The sequence below is a fragment of the Narcine bancroftii genome, chromosome 3 (genome assembly GCF_036971445.1).
Source record: "Narcine bancroftii isolate sNarBan1 chromosome 3, sNarBan1.hap1, whole genome shotgun sequence".
Lineage (NCBI taxonomy): Eukaryota > Metazoa > Chordata > Chondrichthyes > Torpediniformes > Narcinidae > Narcine > Narcine bancroftii.
In genome coordinates this window covers 114,423,977-114,445,325 of record NC_091471.1, presented here as the reverse complement: position 1 = coordinate 114,445,325, position 21,349 = coordinate 114,423,977, and the positions used below count along the sequence as shown (strand labels likewise).

General features: G+C 39.1%; 1 protein-coding gene across 1 annotated transcript in view; it reads left to right on the top strand.

The window, feature by feature from the left end:
• The window catches only part of LOC138757508 (NACHT and WD repeat domain-containing protein 2), a 150,018-nt gene that overhangs the window by 118,381 nt on the left and 10,288 nt on the right, over positions 1 to 21,349 (top strand). The window contains exons 6-8 of the mRNA XM_069924980.1: positions 14,748 to 14,951; positions 18,986 to 19,097; positions 20,690 to 21,279. Coding sequence (XP_069781081.1) covers positions 14,748 to 14,951; positions 18,986 to 19,097; positions 20,690 to 21,279 — 906 coding nt within the window. The remainder of the gene's footprint in view (positions 1 to 14,747; positions 14,952 to 18,985; positions 19,098 to 20,689; positions 21,280 to 21,349) is intronic.

Genomic DNA, 21,349 nt, shown 5'->3' with positions numbered 1-21,349 from the left:
GTGCCTGCACAGATGTCCCACAGAAACTTAACTCAGACTAGTGCCACCAGTAGGCAGTCATCAGAGTTACCTGAAATAGAACAGTTTCCATCAACTTGGCTGTGGCTACATTTGGGGCACTACAATGCCCAGCAAGGCATATCAAAAAGGTTCCACCAAAGGAAGCACAAGCAGAAACCTAATCTAATTGTGAGTTTCATTGCACTTTTATGACCTGAACATTAATGCTCCTCTAAAAGTGTTTTCTCAGTGAGGAATAATAAATGGCTTCCATAATACTGCATTCTCAAAAAATGTACGCAATGTAGAATAACCAGACATTCAAATCGGGGGCAATAGTGTCCCTGACCACATGTGGAGAGCAATCCTAGTAAGGCTGTGTGACATATTCCTGTCTCCACTGATTTACCTTCTGGATGCCAAGCTAGAGATGTTGGAGTTGCTTCCCATGTACTCTTGAGGGATGAAATCTTTGAACATGAGCCCTTTCCCTGCCACATCATTGAGCTCTATCCAGCTTTCAACATTCGTCCTCTAACTCCGGTTGATTCAGCACAGAGAGAAAGAACGTCACCCAACCACCTGTAAAGAGGTGCTAACTGGATAAATAACAATTTGGTAAACCAGAGGGAGCAGTAGTAATATCTCAAGTCTTCAAGTAGCTTCCCCATCTCAATGCAGCTGACTGTATAAGTCCTTGAAAATTTTCCTTTGTAGAAGTAAATGAAAGCCCTTTCAAGGGTGTAGATGCACAGAAAGCATTCAATTAAAAATATGACCCAATTACATTTACTAACACTCCAGATGACCATTGCACACTGAATGATGCCATTCCCCACTGAATGATGCCATTCCCCACAATGCAGCATAAATTGCTCACATCCTGCAAACTGAATGAAGTTTAGGGGAGACACCAGGGGTAGGTTTTTATTTTCACAGAGAGTAATGGGTGCCCTGATTGCCTTGCCAGATTGGTGGTGGAGGCTGAAAAATTAGGAGTATTTATATAATAGACAGGCACAGGAGAAAAGGAAAATAGAGGGTCTTCAGGTAAGAATGGTTTTGTTTGTTTTTGGTAGGAATATATAGGTTGGCACCACATCGAGGGTCAAAAGGGCCTGTACTGTAATGTTCTATGCTTGCAAAAACTTCAAAAAGTAATGTTGCATGGATCAGTTTCTAGGCCAGTGTCTTGAAGACGTGCATTACCTTTGAGATCCTGGCACATTTTAGCTAAGTATTCAATTTTTCCAAGCTTGGGAATAATTTAAATTCAACCCAAGCTGTACTGTAGTGGCTTGCCCTAATTACATGATCAGCTTCATTAGAGTTTTTTTTACTGTTGTTAGGAACTGCATATAACGAACCAGACAGTGTTTAATTTTAAAACACTCATTTTATTTCAAACTCAAACAACGGTTGTAACTTTTAAACTACACTATGCGCAGATGGTCTAGAGCACACATGTCAAACTCTGGCCCGCGGGCCAAATTTGGCCCACGATATAATTATATTTGGCCCACAAGATCATATCAAAAATGTATTAGAGGTGGCCCGCTGGCCCCCGCGCCAGTATAGCGCATGCACAGTAACCGCTGTGTCCCAGGGTGAAAGAGAGAGAAAAAAATCCTGGACCTTGAAAAGTAGTGGTGGGTGGTTTTATAAACACACTGTCGTGTCCCCCCGCCCACCCCCCCACCGCAGCGCGGCCTGGCCGGTGTCAGGGGAAGCCAAGGCCGCTTCCCAGTGCCCGGAACCCCAGTGGCACAGTGTTTCTTGGAGCTGCAGATGGAGTCGGGATGCCGGAGGGAAGATTGGGGCTCCCCGCCGGGCGCCCTGCGCCTTCCCACCGGACCAGCGGCGGGTGCCCGGAGTACACCTGGAGAGCGAGGCTGGTCGGGCAGGTAGGGTGGAAACCCCCGCCAATCTCGGGAGTGGCGTGGGCTGGATCGGGATTAGCTGCGCTCACCTGCTCCTCCACCGCTGACCGGGATCCCAGCGTGGTCCTGAGCACGGAGACTGCCCTGGAAAGGTCCTGGGACACCGGCACGGAAAGAAAAGGGGGTCTGGGAGAAACTCAGCAGGTCAAGGGGGGTCCGAGAGAAACTCAGCAGGTCAAGGGGGGTCCGGGAGAAACTCAGCAGGTCAAAGGGGGATCCGGGAGAAACTCAGCAGGTCAAAGGAGGATCCGGGAGAAACTCAGCAGGTCAAAGGGGGGTCCGAGAGAAACTCAGCAGGTCAAGGGGGAGGGGTCCAGGAGAAACTCAGAAGGTCAAGGGTAGGGGGTCCGGGAGAAACTCAGCAGGTCAAGGGGGGTCCGGGAGAAACTCAGCAGGCCAAGGGGGGTCCGGCAGAAACTCAGGGGGGCCTGACCTCGCCAGGACTGTTGCCCACTCCCCCTCCCTGCCGGAGGCCAACCCGCGACTCACGGTGACAGGGCCACTGATCCGCCGAGATGCCGCCCTGCAGCGAGAGCCGATGCCCCCGCACTGTCGTTGTCCAACCCGATCGCCCGCAAACCCCGCCCTCCCGCACTCAGGCCTGAGTAAGGATTATGAACTTTAATCTCAGGATAAAACGATCTTCCAATAGTTTCATGTCACAGTGATAAATATATCCCTGGTTAAAAATGGTCCTGCACCTGGATACAAGCTCATTAGGCATAAAACTTGAAAAGTGTGTAAATCAAAGGATATCTGTACCAATGGAAAAAGGGCATGGCAAATAACCCTGCTAGAGTTCATGCCCACAATCAGACACCCATTTGATTGTTTCAGGAATCATGTTATTCTCCCACATTCTCAATAGCCCTCAGTCAGCACACTAGCAACATTTGACAAATCCTCTATAGAGAAATATTATTTATTGAATATTTTATTTCTCATTTGTTAATGCTTCTGGAAAGAGTTTATCCAAAACTATTATTAAACATTTATTTTAATAAGAAAAAGTTTAACATTACATATGTTGAAAGAAGAGAAAACATGCAGATGTTGTTGAAAATTTTCAATAAATATTTAGTTCGGCCCTCGACTTAGTCCAAGTTTTTAATTTTGGCCCTCCGTGAATTTGAGTTTGACACCCCTGGTCTAGAGTGTGTATGAGTGATATATCCAAATCATTGCAATCCAGGCTGAAATCTTAAAAAGTTACTTCGAAGTTCAGTCTTTTAAGTTCAATGCTGAAGTATAGGCCTTTGAAATTTGATGCCCAGAATTAATGTTGAAATGATGGGAAGACTGGAGTTATGGCTGCTACAGACTCACAAGTTCTTCTTGCATTGCCTTTGAAGAAATGTCCATCTGCACGAGATGTGGTCATAACGCTCCTAGTCTTTTTGTAGGCGAGACTCGAACTGAGCTTCCAAGACCCTGGCACTGATCTCTCCAGATAATTTCACTGCTAATCACATTTAAAATGAAACAGCCTCTCCAAGTGACCTCCATTGTTAGTCACAATCAAAATGAAGCACTTTGCTTCCCAAAAACACCCTCCTGGCACAGGTCAAACCACTGAAAGGGTAACAGAGCAGGCTTTGTGCTGAATTCCAAAAAATGGGTGGCCACAAGATCTGCTTTCTCTTCAGCAGCCAAAATGGTTCTCCCTTGCAAAATCATAGTATCTTCGCAAATGTATCGAATTCTGGAACAGACTGTGACAAACCTTCCCTCAGTTCTGTCTGTTTAGGAAAGGTTAAATAATCTGAGGTACTCTCATTTCTTTAAACTGACCTTTTCCCTCATTTCCTTCTTTCTTGACAAGGAAAGAGTTCTTCCATCAGCATTTTCTGTCTGTTAACTGGTCTACTGAATGAATCCATTCAAACATAATAGATCATGTTCACCCCAAACTGCTGGATCCTGAGGTTCAACCCTGGCTGAAGGAGATGTAAGCCATCAGATTGTGCTGAAGTATCTGAAACTAAATTGGCAATTTTATTTGACTGTGTTTTTGATCCTGCATTTGGTGATGGAAGTTTGACTGGTGCTTCAAGCCAAATTTCAGTTTGTACCTAAGATTTCATTTAAAGTAGTGGTTCTCAACCTTTTTCTTTCCACTCACATACCACTTTAAGAAATCCCTATGCCGTAGGTGCTATGTGATTAGTAAGAGATTGCTTAAGGTGATATGTGGGTGGAAAGAAAAAGGTTGAAAACCACTTTTAATCGTACCTAATTGGCTCGTCATGTGCACGGTTTCATAACTCCAAAGGAAATGAGCCAATGACAATTTTTCTCAAGTGAAATATTTCAGTAACAATTGGGTCTAGAGCAGTGGTTTTAAACCTTCCCTTCCCACCCACATACCACCTTCAGCAATCCCCTACTGATCACAGAACACTTATGGCATAGGAATTACCGTCGCGCATGCAGCCATCTTCAGCGCAAACTCCAGGAGATCCAAAATGAGTGGTGGACTAGCCTCGCCAAACGAACCCAGCTCAGCGCGGACATTGGCGACTTCAGGGGTTTCTACGAGGCTCTAAAGGCTGTGTACAGCCCCTCACCCCAAGTCCAAAGTCCTCCTCAGCGACAAGATCTCCATCCTCAACCGATGGTCAGAACACTTCCAATCTCTTTTCAGTGCCAACTGCTCAGTCCAAGATTCCGCCCTGCTCCAGCTCCCTCAACAGCCCCTAAGGCTAGAGATGGATGAGGTCCTCACCCTGGATGAGACATAAGGCAATCGAACAACTGAAAAGTGGCAAAGCAGCAGGTATGGATGGAATCCCCCCAGAGGTCTGGAAGGCTGGCGGCAAAACTTTGCATGCCAAACTGCATGAGTTTTTCAAGCTTTGTTGGGACCAAGGAAAACTGCCTCAGGATCTTCGTGATGCCATCATCATCACCCTGTACAAAAACAAAGGCGAGAAATCAGACTGCTCAAACTACAGGGGAATCACGTTGCTCTGCATTGCAGGCAAAATCTTTGCTAGGATTCTACTAAATAGAATAATACCTAGTGTCGCCGAGAATATTCTCCCAGAATCACAGTGCAGCTTTCGCGCAAACAGAGGAACTACTGACATGGTCTTTGCCCTCAGACAGCTCCAAGAAAAGTGCAGAGAACAAAACAAAGGACTCTACATCACCTTTGTTGACCTCACCAAAGCCTTCGACACCGTGAGCAGGAAAGGGCTTTGGCAAATACTAGAGCGCATCGGATGCCCCCCAAAGTTCCTCAACATGATTATCCAACTGCACGAAAACCAACAAGGTCGGGTCAGATACAGCAATGAGCTCTCTGAACCCTTCTCCATTAACAATGGCGTGAAGCAAGGCTGTGTTCTCACACCAACCCTCTTTCAATCTTCTTCAGCATGATGCTGAACCAAGCCATGAAAGACCCCAACAATGAAGACGCTGTTTACATCCGGTACCGCACGGATGGCAGTCTCTTCAATCTGAGGCGCCTGCAAGCTCTCACCAAGACACAAGAGAAACTTGTCCGTGAACTACTCTTTGCAGACGATGCCGCTTTAGTTGCCCATTCAGAGCCAGCTCTTCAGCGCTTGACGTCCTGCTTTGCGGAAACTGCCAAAATGTTTGGCCTGGAAGTCAGCCTGAAGAAAACTGAGGTCCTCCATCAGCCAGCTCCCCACCATGACTACCAGCCCACCCACATCTCCATCGGGCACACAAATCTCAAAACGGTCAACTAGTTTACCTATCTCGGCTGCACCATTTCATCAGATGCAAGGATCGACAATGAGATAGACAACAGACTCGCCAAGGCAAATAGCGCCTTTGGAAGACTACACAAAAGAGTCTGGAAAAACAACCAACTGAAAAACCTCACAAAGATAAGCGTATACAGAGCTGTTGTCATACCCACACTCCTGTTCGGCTCCGAATCATGGGTCCTCTACCGGCATCATCTACAGCTCCTAGAACGCTTCCACCAGCGTTGTCTCCGCTCCATCCTCAACATCCATTGGAGCGCTTTCATCCCTAACGTCGAAGTACTCGAGATGGCAGAGGTCGACAGCATCGAGTCCACGCTGCTGAAGATCCAGCTGCGCTGGATGGGTCACGTCTCCAGAATGGAGGACCATCGCCTTCCCAAGATCGTGTTATATGGCGAGCTCTCCACTGGCCACCGTGACAGAGGTGCACCAAAGAAAAGGTACAAGGACTGCCTAAAGAAATCTCTTGGTGCCTGCCACATTGACCACCGCCAGTGGGCTGATATCGCCTCAAACCGTGCTTCTTGGCGCCTCACAGTTTGGCGGGCAGCAACCTCCTTTGAAGAAGACCGCAGAGCCCACCTCACTGACAAAAGGCAAAGGAGGAAAAACCCAACACCCAACCCCAACCAACCAATTTTCCCCTGCAGCCGCTGCAACCGTGTCTGCCTGTCCCGCATCGGACTTGTCAGCCACAAACGAGCCTGCAGCTGACGTGGACTTTTACCCCCTCCATAAATCTTCGTCCGCGAAGCCAAGCCAAAGAAGAATGTGGGTAGAAAGGAAAAGGTTGAGAACCACTGATAAAGCATGACTTGAGGAATATGGAGTCAAAGTCTAAACTTCTCCCTTGATATTATAACACCATGAGCAAGTGCTACAAAATTGTTTAAATTTGCCTTGGTTTAGCTTGTTAGACTTTGTGCTTTTTATATTAAACTTTTATCTACTGGAATGTATATTATTTTATCAAATGGTCTATTTTATCTACTGGAATTTCATCAAGCAGAATATCCTAACCGAAGTTCATGGATAATTATATTGGATTTTACCTGACAAAACCATCAACCTTCCCTGATCCCTTTTTTTTCACAACTTTATTTATTCGTTCAACAAGGTTTTTATATACAGTAAAAAAAAGTAAATATTGTGAACAATAAAAAAAATTTATATAAAAAAGAAGAGAGAAAAAAAAGGACCCCTCCCCTCCCTTTCTCAGCCAGCTCTCTTTAGGAAAGCCAAAGAGAAAAAAAAAACTAAAATATATTTACTAAAATCTAATCAAAGTAAATTTAAATATAAATATTCTGAATATAAAGACCACTTATTAAGAAAAAAAAGAATAATTATCATGTAAAACATGTGTGATTTTTTCTATTACCAAACAAGTTTTCATCTCATTATGTCATCTATTAATATCAATCACATTAGCATTTTTCCATGTACTTGCTATACATTTTTTTGCTACAGATAAAGCTAAATATACAAAAGCAATCTGAAATTTATCTAATCCCAAATCTTTTAAAGGCTTCAACTTACCCAACAAAAATATTGTCGGGTCTAGAAGTATTTAATCTTATACAAATGTTCCAAAAACAATTGAATTGCTTTCCAAAAAGATTGAATATGTACACATAACCAAACAGAATGAAAAAATGTTCCAACCGAATTACCACATCTAAAACAAGAGTCTGATTCACTAAAACCATATTATTTTAACTTTTCAGTTGTTAAACATAATTGATGTAAAAATTTGTAATTAACCATTGCATAATGAACATTTATCAATCTAGTAACACTATCATGGCAGATATCTAACCAGTCATCCTCAGAAAAATTAAGATTAATATCCTTTTCCCATTTAATCTTAGATCTATCCCATCCCTTTTTTTCCATACTCTCCTGTAATATTTGGTACATCAATGAAATATATCCCTTCTTTGGTACAATCACAAGAAAAGATTCAAATTTAGTCAATTTAGGTAAAGTCATATCTCTACCAAATATTTGTTTTAATAAAGATCGAAGTTGATAATAAACAAATAAAGAATTCTCATTAATACCAAAATCTTCCCTCATTTGATTAAAGGATAAAAGTTTACCTTCTTTAAAACAATCCCCCAAATTTTTTATACCTTTAGATTTCCAATGTAATAAACATTGATTATACATTGAAAAAGGAATAAGTTGATTATTATATAACAGTGTTAAAGTCAATAATTTGCCTTTAGAACCTATCGTTCTATTTTTCTTCATCCATAACTTCATTAAATGCTTTAGTTTAGGCACATTATATTGTTGTAATAAATTTAAATTTCACTGAAACAAAAATTGATGTATTTCAAATTCAAAAATATTCGCCATTTCAATTTTAGCCCAACTAGGGGGCCGTTCCAAATTCATTAAAGAACTAATAAATTTAAATTGAGCTGCCTCATAATAATTTTGAAAATGTGGTAAACGTAATCCTCCTAATGCATATTTCCAAGTTAACTTATTCAAAGCTACTCTTGGAAATTTACCCTTCCATAAAAATTCCCTAACCATTTTATTTAAATCTCAGAAAAAATTCTTATTAAGTAAACATGGAATTGACTGAAACAAATATTGTATATCTGGAAAGATATTCATTTTAATTGTATTTATTCTTCCAATTAAATTTATAGGAAGATCCTTCCACTTAATCAAATCAGCTTTGATATTTTTCATTAATGGTACATAATTTAATTTATATAAAGACTGATAATCAACATCCACATTTATACCCAAATATTTAATTCGATCAGTCCACTTCAAATTAATAATATTCTTATAAACTGAATAATCTCCTTCACCTATCGGTAAAATTTCACATTTTTCCCAGTTAACTTTATATCCAGACAATGATCCATATTGTGTTAAACACTCCTTCAAGTGTAAAAGTGACTGAACTTGTTTTGTTAAATACATCAATACATCGTCAGCAAATAAATTAATTTTATACTCCTCATCTAAAACTCTCATACCTTGTATCTGTGTATTTTGTCATATCAGCTGTGCTAAAGGTTCAATTACAAACGCGAACAAAGCTGGAGACAAAGGACAACCTTGTCAAATTAAATTAGTTAATTTAAAAGGTTCCAAGATCTGACCATTTGTCAATACCCTGGCTATTGGTTTATTATATAAAGCTTTAATCCAACCAATAAAAGAAGGACCAAACTTAAATTTCTCTAAAACTTTAAATAAAAAATTCCACTCAATTATACCAAAAGCCTTTTCTGCATCGAGAGATATTACCATCGGATGGTCAGGGCACTGTCAATATTTATTAATCAAACTAATCACTCGAAGAATATTATCTGAAGCATACCTATTCTTTATGAAACCTGTTTGATCAACATGTATCAATTTAGGTAAAAATTTAGCCAATCAATTCGCTAATACCTTAGCTATTATTTTATAGTCTACATTTAACAAAGAAATTGGTCTATATGAAGACACCTTCAACGGATCTCTATCCTTCTTAGGAATTACAGTAATTAAGGCACTAGAGCATGATTCAGGAAAATCAAAATGTTCATTAATCTGTCGCATCACATCTACAAACACTGTAGATAAATCATCATAAAATACATTATAAAATTCAACCGAAAACCCATCATCACCAGATGATTTTCCATTCAGCATTTCCAACATAGCCAATTTAATTTCTAAATCAGTAAAAGGAGCCTCGAGCTCCAATATATCTTCTTCTAATACTGGTAATTGCAAATCAATAAAAAGGAATCAATTGATCCACTCTCCTGTTTTTCCTCAGAAGTATATAGTTTCTTATAAAATGAGTAAAACTCATCATTAATCCCACGAGTTTCGTCTGACTGCATTAATAACCCTTGATACCTGTTCTTTCTTTAACTGCCATGCAAGTACCTTATGTGCTTTCTCACCCCATTCATAATAGCATTGTTTACATCTATTAATCAAGCATTCAAATTGATAAGATTGCAATGTATTATATTTCAATTTCAATCTAGATAACTCTATTTTCTGATCTTCTGTCACATCTCTCTGAAATTCCTTTTCTAATTCAACAATCTGTTTCTCTAATTCAAGGCTCTCGGTCAAATAATTATTTTTAACCTTAGAGGCATAACTAATTATTTGACCTCTCAAGTAAGCTTTCATAGCATCCCACAATATAAATTTACTCTGAATGGAATTAACATTCTCTTCCAAGAAGAAATTGATTTGTTTTTTAAAAAAATCAATAAATTCCGCTTTTTTTAACGTCGTATTGAATCTCCAACGAGAAGCTGCACAAAATTTTTCAGAACTCTCATAAGTAAAATACAACAATGATCTGAAATTACCCGACTTTTATATTCTGCTTGTGATATTCTCCCCTGTAAATGTGCCGATACTAAAAAAAATCAATTCTAGAAAAGGATTCATGTCTAAATGAATAAAAAGAGAAATCTTTCTCTGTTGAGTTAAGATGTCACCATATATCCACTAAATTAAGATCTTTCATCAAAGTTCGAATTTGAATTGCCATTTTGGATTTTTTAACATTTTTTGGAAATTTATCTAATAAAGGTTCCAAAACACAATTAAAATCTCCTCCAACCAGAACATTTTCATTACCTGTCCCAGAAGCAAAAATGCATCCAAAATAAATGCTTCATAATCCACATTCTGTGCATAAATGTTGAGTAAAATTCATTAAAAATCTTACAATTCAATTTAAGAATACGTCCTGCATTCATTTCCATTGATTGTAATTCAAAAGATAATTTTTTATGTATTAAAATTGCTACTCCCTGAGCTTTAGAGTTAAATGAAGAAAAAAAACACATGCCCAACCCAGTCCCTCTTCAATTTCATACTTTCTTTTTCATTCAAATGTTTTACCTGTAAAAAAGCAGTATCAATTTTCATCTTTTTGATATATGCCAAAACTCTCTTATGCTTGATCGGGTTGTTTAATCCCTGAAAATTAAAAGTAGCAAATTTCAAATTTGACATATCTAGTACAATTACTAAATACCAAAAATAATCACAAAATTAATAATAACAAAGAAAGAAAAAAAATTCATATATAGCACCCCCAAATTAAAGTACATAGGCCCTCCAAATAAAAATAATATTCGTTAATAAGAAAAAAAAACCCAAAAAACTACCAAAAGTTAGTAACTCCCTAAAAAAACTGGGTGTGGATTACCCACTAGTGACTAAAGACTAACAAAGAAATTAGTGGAATCCCCTCATCCCCAGCCAGCCAATCAAAAATATTAACATATTACAAAAAAAATCAGCCTTGAGATTCCAGTCCAGATGGTGAACTCATTTCAAGAGTAGATGAACTCTTTCCATTCCCGTTCTTTCCATTTTTGCCATTTTTCCCATTTCTAAGACCATCAGATTTGTTTTTAGCAGATAATGGTAGACTTCTTTGTCCTCTGACATCTGGTAGCGAATTAGCAAAAACCATTGCTTCATGCTCACTCTCAAAGAATTGAGACTGATAGTTTCCATAAAACACTTTCAACACAGCAGGGTAACGAAAAGCAAATTTGTAACCTTTACGACATAAAACATCTTTAACTGGATTAAATTCACGTTGGCGTCTGATGACATCTTGACTCAAATCAGGGTAGAAGAAAACTCTACTATTCTGAACCATCATTGGAGATTGCCTTTGTCTTGCATTTTGAACTGCAAGTCGAAGAATTGTCTCTCTATCCAAACAGTTCAAACAACGAACTATCACAGCTCTTGGGGGTTGACCAGGTAAAGGTGTTCTTCTTAAACCTCTATGTGCTCTTTCCAATACCAATCCATCAGGAAAAGACTCTTCCCCTAACATCTAGGCAATCCAATTTTTAAAAAATTTGACAGGATCTTGACCTTCTGTACCTTCTGGCAAACCCACAATTTTCACGTTATTTCTTCTGCTTTGATTTTCCAAATAGTCTAATTTTTTTTGTTAATTCTCTTTCCTGGGCTTCTAAATCTTTAACTGATTTTTCCACCTTTATTATTGTTTCTGTATTGGATGGTACCTGTTGTTTACATTCAGAAAAGGAAGATTCAAATTTTTTAAAGTTTTCCCAATTTTCTTTAGCTTCTGCCTTAACCACAGTTCGGTCTGAGCTCATATCAGTATTCATTTGAACCAGCTGGTTGAATTGACCAGTAATGATATCCAAATAAGAAGCAATACCTTCAAATATCGTGTAAACAGTTGAGATGCAATTTTGAATGCAGAATCCGGTTCCGCAATTTGTAACTCACTTTCTTCCAGCTCTTCTTCCATTTCCATTGGTAGAGTAAGGTAAGTCGTCTTCTAGTTGTACTTCAAAAGGCAGCATTCTAGGTTTGCTGCGAGTTTGGACACCCAACGACGACCCCCCGACTTCCTCAGGGGGTCGTCGCTGTCCTCCCCCCACAGACCATTTTTTTAGTAAAATTACGGAATCCTCCGTAATTAGCAGCAGTACTCAAGCCCGCAGTCGCTATAGACTGCGTGTCTAGCATCACAGTTCTCTTCCTCCGCGCTCCCATCTCTTCCAACGAGGTTATTCTTTATAACAAGCTTCCAGGCTCGTGCCCCACTTCTCAGGAGCGCACTCCTTCCTCCGCAAAACGGGTTGAACCAGCGCCATCTTGAGACTGGTGAGTGGCCGTTACTTTAACTTTTGTCCCCACCGGTGATCGTTGAGGCTTGGGGATCGCTGAAATCGAATCCGAGGCTGCTTCAAGTCGTTTAGGCCCCATTTCTTCTGCACTTCAAAAATATATTTTCTTTTGTAACTGAAACTTAGTTTTTTTTTACATTAGTAGCCATAATGGCTCACCAAAATATCAAACTAAAAATTAAAATTTTAAAATTAAAAATAAAGGGTTAAAAAACGGATACTTAAAAGTCTGACCAGAGAGGACCGGGATTACACATTTAGTCTCTACGCCATCTCGCCACGCCCCCTCCCTGATCCCTTCTATGTGGACTTGGTTTGATGGATGATAGCCCCCAGCTCCTGGAGGCTCTCATTAAACTGAAAGTTAATACATGCATTTCATCTGCTCTCTTGCCATGCAAGTGAATCTATATTTTCCATGGTCCAGCAAAAGAATGATATTGATTAGATAGGAATCAGTGTGCCAATTTAAAGTCTGCTTAGACTGGCACCTAGTGGAATGTTTGTAGGCTGCCAGTTTTTATTCACCAGAGTCTTCTTTCTAGGTCATTTTCTAAACATGTTTTTTTAATTAGCATAAACATTTCAAGATATGCAAACCTAATTTCCCACAATGTTCCATAATCCTGCATACAAATTTTCATTTATTCAGCCTGCTTCATTCACTTTGATCAGCAGGGAAGGAACTCACAAATCTAATTCATTAATGAAATGTTTTATCAATTGCTATTTTTTTTTTGAAGAGTATAAACTCAGAATACAGTACTTTGGTTAATATGAAAAAAGGATCTCATCTCATATCCAAAGGCAGATAACCATGTGCTTCCTCTCGATTTGTCACAGTTTGAGTTACATTCTTTATTAAATAAATTTGGTGTGTTATTTTGGACAACTAAATAATTATACAATGGCATTTTGGGCTAATTGATGAGCATGTATTGCTATATTTTTCCCTGGATCCTCTTAGCTTCTGGCTGTAATCGCTGCCAACCGAAGTCTAGCTGTTGGTATCAACCTCAGGTGCACTGGGTGTGACAGAGAGTTTGTCTTGCTTTTGGAGCATTTCCATCTAGTAGAAACCAGATATGTCCTGGAATAAATTTTCGGAGTGACAGGTGCTATATAAGTGCAAGGTGTTGGTTTCATAGGTTGTTTGTAGCAGCACAATGTGACGAGCAGAGATGGGTTTTTTTTTAAGGTTTGCAGTAATCATTTAAAAGGTGCATACCAGGATCTTCTCTGTGTTTCTTGTGCATAGCATTGCTTGAAATTATCTCAGATATCTTTAATGATTGTACCACTACACTTGATGGGTAGGTGGCACATGCTTTCATTCTGCCAGTGAGCAGTCAGCAGTGGTATCTGGTGGCAGGGCTGGCAGACTGGTGCACCAGCAGGTTTCCACCCCTACCCACCACCTACACACTTCCCAGTCCAGAAGGGAGGACTCAAGATTGAAGTTTTTGAGTGAATCCTTTCCCACAAATCGCCCTCTATTGTACATGCTGGATTCATCATAAAGTAGCGTTGTGAAGTCCACCATGTAATTTTGGAGTACTATGCATGTATGGTGCTTAGGGCTCCATAGAGAGTACACTGAGAACCAGATTTCCATTCCTCACTTTCTCTTCCATCTGTGGGATAATTTGATGGTTGGGAATGATGGGGAGAAGGGAGGAGTAGGATTCATGCCCTTAACAATTTTTCATGCCAGCCACTTGCATTGCAGTCAATACCAGTCTTAACGGTTTCAATTTAATTTAACAAGCCATTTCGGCCCACGAGTTCATGTTGCCCAATTTACATCCAATTAACACACCACCGGTGCATTTTGAATGGTGGGAGGAAACCAGAGCCCCTGGGGAAAACCCATGCAGACACGGAGAGAACGTTCAAACTCCTTACAGTCAGTGCAGGATTTAAACTCTGGTCCCGATCGCTGGCACTGTAAAGTCCTTGTACTAACTGCTACACCATAGTTGAGGTCCTTTGTCCTTAATGTCCCATCAGTATCATTTAGGTAGCTGAGCCATAGGTAAATAGGTTCCTATGCTATTTAAAATGCTTTTCTGTGAATTGTAATAGTTTGTTTTATCAGTACCATCATGGGTAAAGTGGCAACATCTTCACACAGCGAGTGGTCCTTTTTGCCATCATTTAAAGGACAATGCCAAGTTTGATCAGCAGCTCTTTTAGAATTATTGACACTGGATATTACACCCCTGACCCCACTATGTTCCAGAGTGATAAATGCTCTTATAAACTAATTGCAAATAATGAATCCACCCATCCTGCAAAGAGTATGAAGTGAGATCATTTGTTTGTCTCGGGTCGTCCCATTGCAACTTCAATAACATGCTGTCCTCTTCGTGGTTTCACAGGGACTGTTTGGGGAAAAGTATGGCAGCATTCGCATCCCCGGGGAGGTTGAGACTTCTGAATTTGAGATGATTCTGGATGCTGCTGTGGAGGCGCAGCTGGATACAAGAGTTTTGGAGGAATGGTACTGCAGAGATGAAAACTCTGTCCCACCAACATACTACCTCAAACGAAAGTCTGAAATGCTGAAAAATTACCAGAATGTGGTAATATTCTGAAACATTCCAAATGCTTTCATTGTGGTTTTTTTCCCCCTGGTTTTGAATAATTTTGAATGTCTTCCAAAGTTCTTCATGTGTTTTCCTTGCATTCCTAGAATGTACAATTTAACTACAATTGATTGGGAGGCTTGGCACTGGAAAGAACTATTAAAATATTCTGCTCATTAACAATGTTTTAGTTTCTCTGAGATCTGCGCTAAACTATGCACTTGACGGAAGTGCTGCATAGAGAATCGGATCCCATGCATCTGATGAGAAACTTGACCACTGTTGGCAGAAAGATCAAAGATATAATAGAGAATAATTGTGAATATGATTGCATAGTGGTTATGTAACCAAACAAGTAAGTTTGAATGAGAGATTTAAGTTTAAATCCCACATAACTACCTTCCCTTTTGAAATTCAGATTAACTTAATCTGGAATGTAATGCTTGTTTCAGTAATCTGCTATATTCAACAATCCCCTAGGATTGAGGATGACTTGGTTCCATTGTGGATCTGTGAATTCCTAGATTGTCAATGTGAGAGCTACAAAAGGTGTTTGATAGGGGTGGATAGCATGTTGGAGCTGGGATAGTTTATTTATTCTAAGCATCTGGGTGCTTGTGAGAAATGGGCTTAAGTTTCTTCTTTGAATAGTCATGAGTCAGGAACTTCCATAAATTTTTAATGAAGGTTAGGAAAACTTCTTTGAAAGTCTATTTTTTTCCCCACTTGGTACCCTCCTTTTGTGACAGAATAAAGTATCTGTTTCAGAAGTCGAGTGACACCCTATGGAAAGAGAGAAAACAAGTTAATCTACTTAGCGGAGAAAGTGAGGGAGAGCAATGGGCAATTTCTGTAATAGGGTGAAATGATCCAGCTATTATGATCATTTGTCTGTGTTATGTCTGATTAAAGTTGTAAAGTCCAGGTAGTGTTGCATAGTCTGTCCTATTGGGACATGCCCAGCAGTGCAGATAATGCAAATGAAAGAGAAATAAAAAACCAAAGGAAGCAACACCAAGTAAAACCACCCTGTGATGATACAAACAAAAAGAAAGAGCAAGTTTTCACAAGTTGGAGAATGATGAGACTGGCAGTGTGATTCTTAACTGACCTCTGAATTGACCTGGAAATGCAGTCAGATTTGGGCAAGTAAATGTTGGTTTGGTAGGTGGTGCCCAGCTCCAGTGACAGAATTTAAAAATGCTCATTACTTGCTAATCATGGTGAGTGAGCCACTTCTGCATGTAGAGGTAAAGGCTGAATCAAATCAATTAATTTATATTTGACCTTTCAGCATTGTTGCTACCACATAGAGTGAGGACTAGAATGTATGCTGTGCCACTTTTAAAATAATTAAATGAGGAATATACAAATACCATATTTGACTAAAGTCATCGAATGTCATTTTTCCACGTTTGCCCATGTCCCAACAACCAGAAGGAGGGTGTAAAAGGCTTTGAGGAGTGAGTGGGCAAGAGAGTGGAACATGGAATGTAGAGTGAAAAGTATGGTATTCTATTATTCAGAGCGCCAAATAGAACATTACAGGGCTCCAGAGGCTGGGTGCAGGAAGGATCTTTCTGCAAGCTGTGAACTCATGAACCAGGGGTAAAGGTCTCAGAATAAGATGTAGGCCATTTAGGATGGAGATGTGGACAAATTTCTTGACGTAGAAGCTCATGAATTTTGGAATTTTTTGCCTTGAGAGTGGTCGACTCAAAGTCGCTGGATTAGTTCAAAAAAGAGACTGATCATTTTTAAGGCTATTATGCAATATGGGATTGCCAAGAAAATCATGTTGAGATAGAAGATCAGCCATGATTTTGCTCTCTGGCAGAGCAAGGTCATTCAGCAATATCATGGCTATGCTTGCTCCACACCATTGGGTTTCTAAGACTTCAAATTCTATGTTCTAAAGCAGTGGTTTTCAAACTTTTTCTTTCCACTCACATGTCACCTTAAGTAATCCCAATGCCATAGTTGCTCTATGATTAGTAAGGGATTACTTGAGGTGGTATGTGGATGGAAAGAAAAAAGTTTGAAAACCACTGTTTTAATTGTACCTAATTGACTCGTTATGTGTCATAACTCCAAAGGAAATGGACCAATGACAATTTTTCTCAAGCAAATATGTCAGTAACAATTGGGTCTAGAGCAGTGGTTCTTAACCTTCCCTTCACACTTACATTCTACCTTCAACAATCCCTTACTAATCACAGAGCACCGATGTCATAGGGATTGTTGAAGGTGGTATGTGAGTGGAAAGAAAAAAGTTTGAAAGCCACTGCTCTAAACACTCATGCAAAGCACTAATCTTCAGCCTTATGACACCTGCAGCACATTATTTCCATTCAAATGACCTTTGTATTTCACCTGAACATGGACTTAATTTTGAACTGTGGATCAAATGATTTGAATTTTTGCAGTAAATATCTTTGTGGAAAATGATAAAGCCACATTGCATGGTTTAAGGAACTATCAGTCTACAATTACAATCTTAGCAGACACTAATGACAGCTTGTTTCCCCTTTCATCCACACATAGTTCTCATATCTCCATACAGCATAGAAGGTGGCCATGCAACCCAATGAGTCAATGGTGGCTCTCAGACCACTCCCTTCATCCCCATAGCCTCACTTAGTTACCTGTAATTTACTGAACTGGTTAGCTATCTAGTACCAACAGTTTTTCTGTGGGAGGAAGCCAGAACACCAAAATGGTCACAAAGACTCCACAATGACAGCACCCAAGGTGAGGAGCAAAAACGTTTGTGAAAACTGAGCCAATACCTTCAAAGCAAATGGATCCAGTTTAAGTAACATGATCAAATGGACTGTTACAGGGAAACCATCTCTGTCAAATCCACCTCTGCATCTCAGTAGCAAATCATAGCTTCATACAATGCAACCATAGGGTGCCAGCAATGGGCATTCAAGCCTATCCTGATCCTCTTTTTAAAGGCATCCATTCAAACAGAATGACTGAATGGTAATCTAGAAATCCTAGATCGCCAAGCCAATTTTAAATGAAGTATCATGATTGAGTAAAATTGGTTCTCTCAGCCAAAGTGAAAATCTATTGAAAAACTTTTGAAATCATGTATTTGTGGTTTATATCCAGAAAACCAGCACGGAAACACCACTTACTTAATTCCAGATGAGACTTCTCTCACTTCAGTGTAGCAGCCAACACAGCTGCTCTATTCATGGAAACACATCAGCTGTTGGCCATTATTGCAAAGTGGTTGTAGTTTAAGAAGAGGGAGGTTTTGTTACAGTTGTATAGGGTGTTGGTGAGGTCACACATGGAACATTGTGCACAGTTACCTGAATAGTACCATTGGATGCAATCCAAGGAAATTCACCAAGCTCTTTCTTGGGATGAGAGGGTTATCTTCTCAAGAAAGTGGAAACAATTTGGGTTTATATTCCTTGGACAGACAGGCACACACACTCTCTCACTCTCACTCTAAACATTTTCTGTGTCACTTGTTTCCAAAAACCTCCAATAATGTATACTGGAAAACTGAAAGATAGGAAGTTGTTGAATCACCTGTGGATTTAGGCAGGAGTCTGTGTACACTGTAGTCAGTCCTGAAAAATAGCGATAAAAAGTTACAATGTGCTCCTGTTTTCCATGAGACTGTTCAATAACAATCATTGTGTGGAGCTTTAAGCTAAAACACCAGTTGGTTTGGGCAAAATCATGCTTGACAAGTATTAGTAGGTATGAACTTGATGCTGGAAAGTTGCCCATGTTAACAGAAATGCCTAAATTAATTCTGAGGAATTGCAAACAGAAATTATCCCAAGTGTGATCTGTTCCAGGTAAAGTTGATTTTTAAGAGCTTGATGCTAAAAATGACATTTGACACAGTCCAATTTATTGGTTTAACTTGCATACTTCACACTTCAAGAAATGAAGTTCAAGCTACTCTCAGAAATTAGTGATATTTCTGTATGAAATTGGTATAATATCTCACACTTTGTGTTATATAGACAGATGGAACTGTTAACTCTCCTAACCCCAAGAAATGGAAGGAAATATCAGAAGAGATCAAGAAAGTTTTAAAAACTGCTGTAAACTTACTGCAACAACGAGGAAAAATGCATAGTTCTAAAGCCAAGAAGTATCTCTGTTCAGGTAAGAATTTACCACAAAACAACCACAATAAAATTTCCTGTTTTCCAGAATTCAAGCTACTAGCAAAATAAAATACGGAAAATAAATAGGTAAAAAATCCAAAAGTTTAAAATTTGCACCCCCTAATTGTTAGTTCACCAATCACACAACACCTAATCTTAAGCAACTGGAAAATTCACTTATCCAGCAACTACCAATTTACATAGGTGCCAGATACCGGGTTTTTTTTTTACTGTAATTCAACAATGAAAATGAAATTGGTAGCTAGAGTTTGTAGTTCAAAGAATACCTTTATTGATCAGTAAAGTCATTTAAATTTAATTGAATTCTTGGACACTTATGAACTGCCTGTCAACAAACCAAATGTTAATCAAAACCATCATAAAAGGTATTAGACCAATAAGCAAATTTTTAAGACTCTCAATGTTAAAAATAAGTTATGGGTACAGGTATATGTGAGGATTGAGACAAACTCAGCTTCTGCTACAAGTTATTAATGAAACCTATTCTGATGACCAAAATCATGTTGTAGGTTTAAGTTAATAAAGCATTTTGGAAGTTCAAAGATTTAAAAGTTTTCTGCTGTGTGTTTCTCATTCTTACAACCAGGGATATTAACAGTACAAAAGACATAGTTTAACCTTTCCTGTCTCCCAGCTGTTTCAGGTAGCTTCCTAATCAATTCCTTTCTTCTATTTTCCTTCATAAATCAGCAAATAATTCCCTTTCAAGAACCTACATTCAGCAAAACCAATGAAAAGAACCAATGAAAGTCATTTGACATGACTCCTGTCATATTCATTTTTTAAATGTGATTACTGCTAATGTCAAATATACTGTCTTTTTAACCCTTGGGGAAAAATTCACTATCATTCATTGAAGAAGGAACCAAAATGTTGACTATTTTATTGAAGTATATTGGATTTTTTTATTAGCTATTTCACCTTATAATTGATCTTCTATTTGTAGAGTTAGTGTTCTGGCCCATGAAGGTGGTGGGTGACAGGGAAATGAGCATGAATTCTGATCCATAGCAGTGAAAAACACCACCAAAATAATCTCAAAATACCATGACCATGTCCAAAAATGACATCATGCTATTTAAATACCTGTGAATGAGGGGAGAATAAAATAGAATTAATGTAGGTGAGTGTAAATGAGTGCTGGAATGGGGCAAGAGGGTTGTTTCAGTGATGTACGACTCTGACTGTAAAAGTTAGCAAGATTTCATTAACATTGTATTGGTTAACATGTAATTATGACTTACAATGCACAATATGGTGTCCTCTATTAGTTTTAATTTTAGGCTTTGAATTCTTTGTATACCAGATCATGTTCTTTCTGGAATTTGATTTGCCTTGTTTTCAAGTCAATTCGGGATGTCCACAAAAATAATAATCTTTCATTTAAATAGAGGACCTTCCATTTAAGTCAAATGCAGAGTGAACAGCAGGAGGCATCGTGTGACTTTCTAAAGACCTCTGTGGAATTGAGTATTTTGCATGAGTTAGTAAAGTTCACCTTCACAAATGTCTTGTCTTGTGATATCTTACTCAAAAAAATAATGAGCTGTTGGTTCTCTTTCCATGAAGCAATTGAAGATGAGTTTGAGTTTGCCCTGGGAAATCAAACAGCAGCATTTCTAAAGAAGTGTGTGTGTTATATCAGAAAAATTGCTAACATTGACCGTCACGTGAAGAATCCAGAAATGGGACGATATATGGACATCATAGAAGTCAATGGAAAATTTACACGAGATCCAATTGCGAGTGAAAAACTCGTCAAACTCAGGGATGAGTTTATTCCTACAATTGTTGCCTCTTCCAACTTGAGAGTGTACACATCCATTACCCACTGCGATATGAAACTTGGATATTCTGAGAATGTAGAGAACCACTATGTTGAAGGCCTTTGTAAACAGTTCTATGACGATATGATTGACATTATCCAATCTACGGTTCAACAGAACTTTGACATTGAAACAGATGCACTTTATGATGAAGTACTGCAGCATTTATCCCTTTGTAAAATGTACGCCTCTTTCTACCAATACCGATGTGAGGCCTTGAACCTCGTAAACAAGTACATCCTGCCTTGCAAACCAGGACAGGTAAACCCACTTGTGGTATCTGGTGGGCCATGCACAGGCAAAACACTTCTACTGGCAAAGGTGGCACAACAGGTAAAAGCAGCTTATCTCCTTCTGTGCTTTAATATCTCATTATTTAATATGATCCACCAAAGTCTACTTG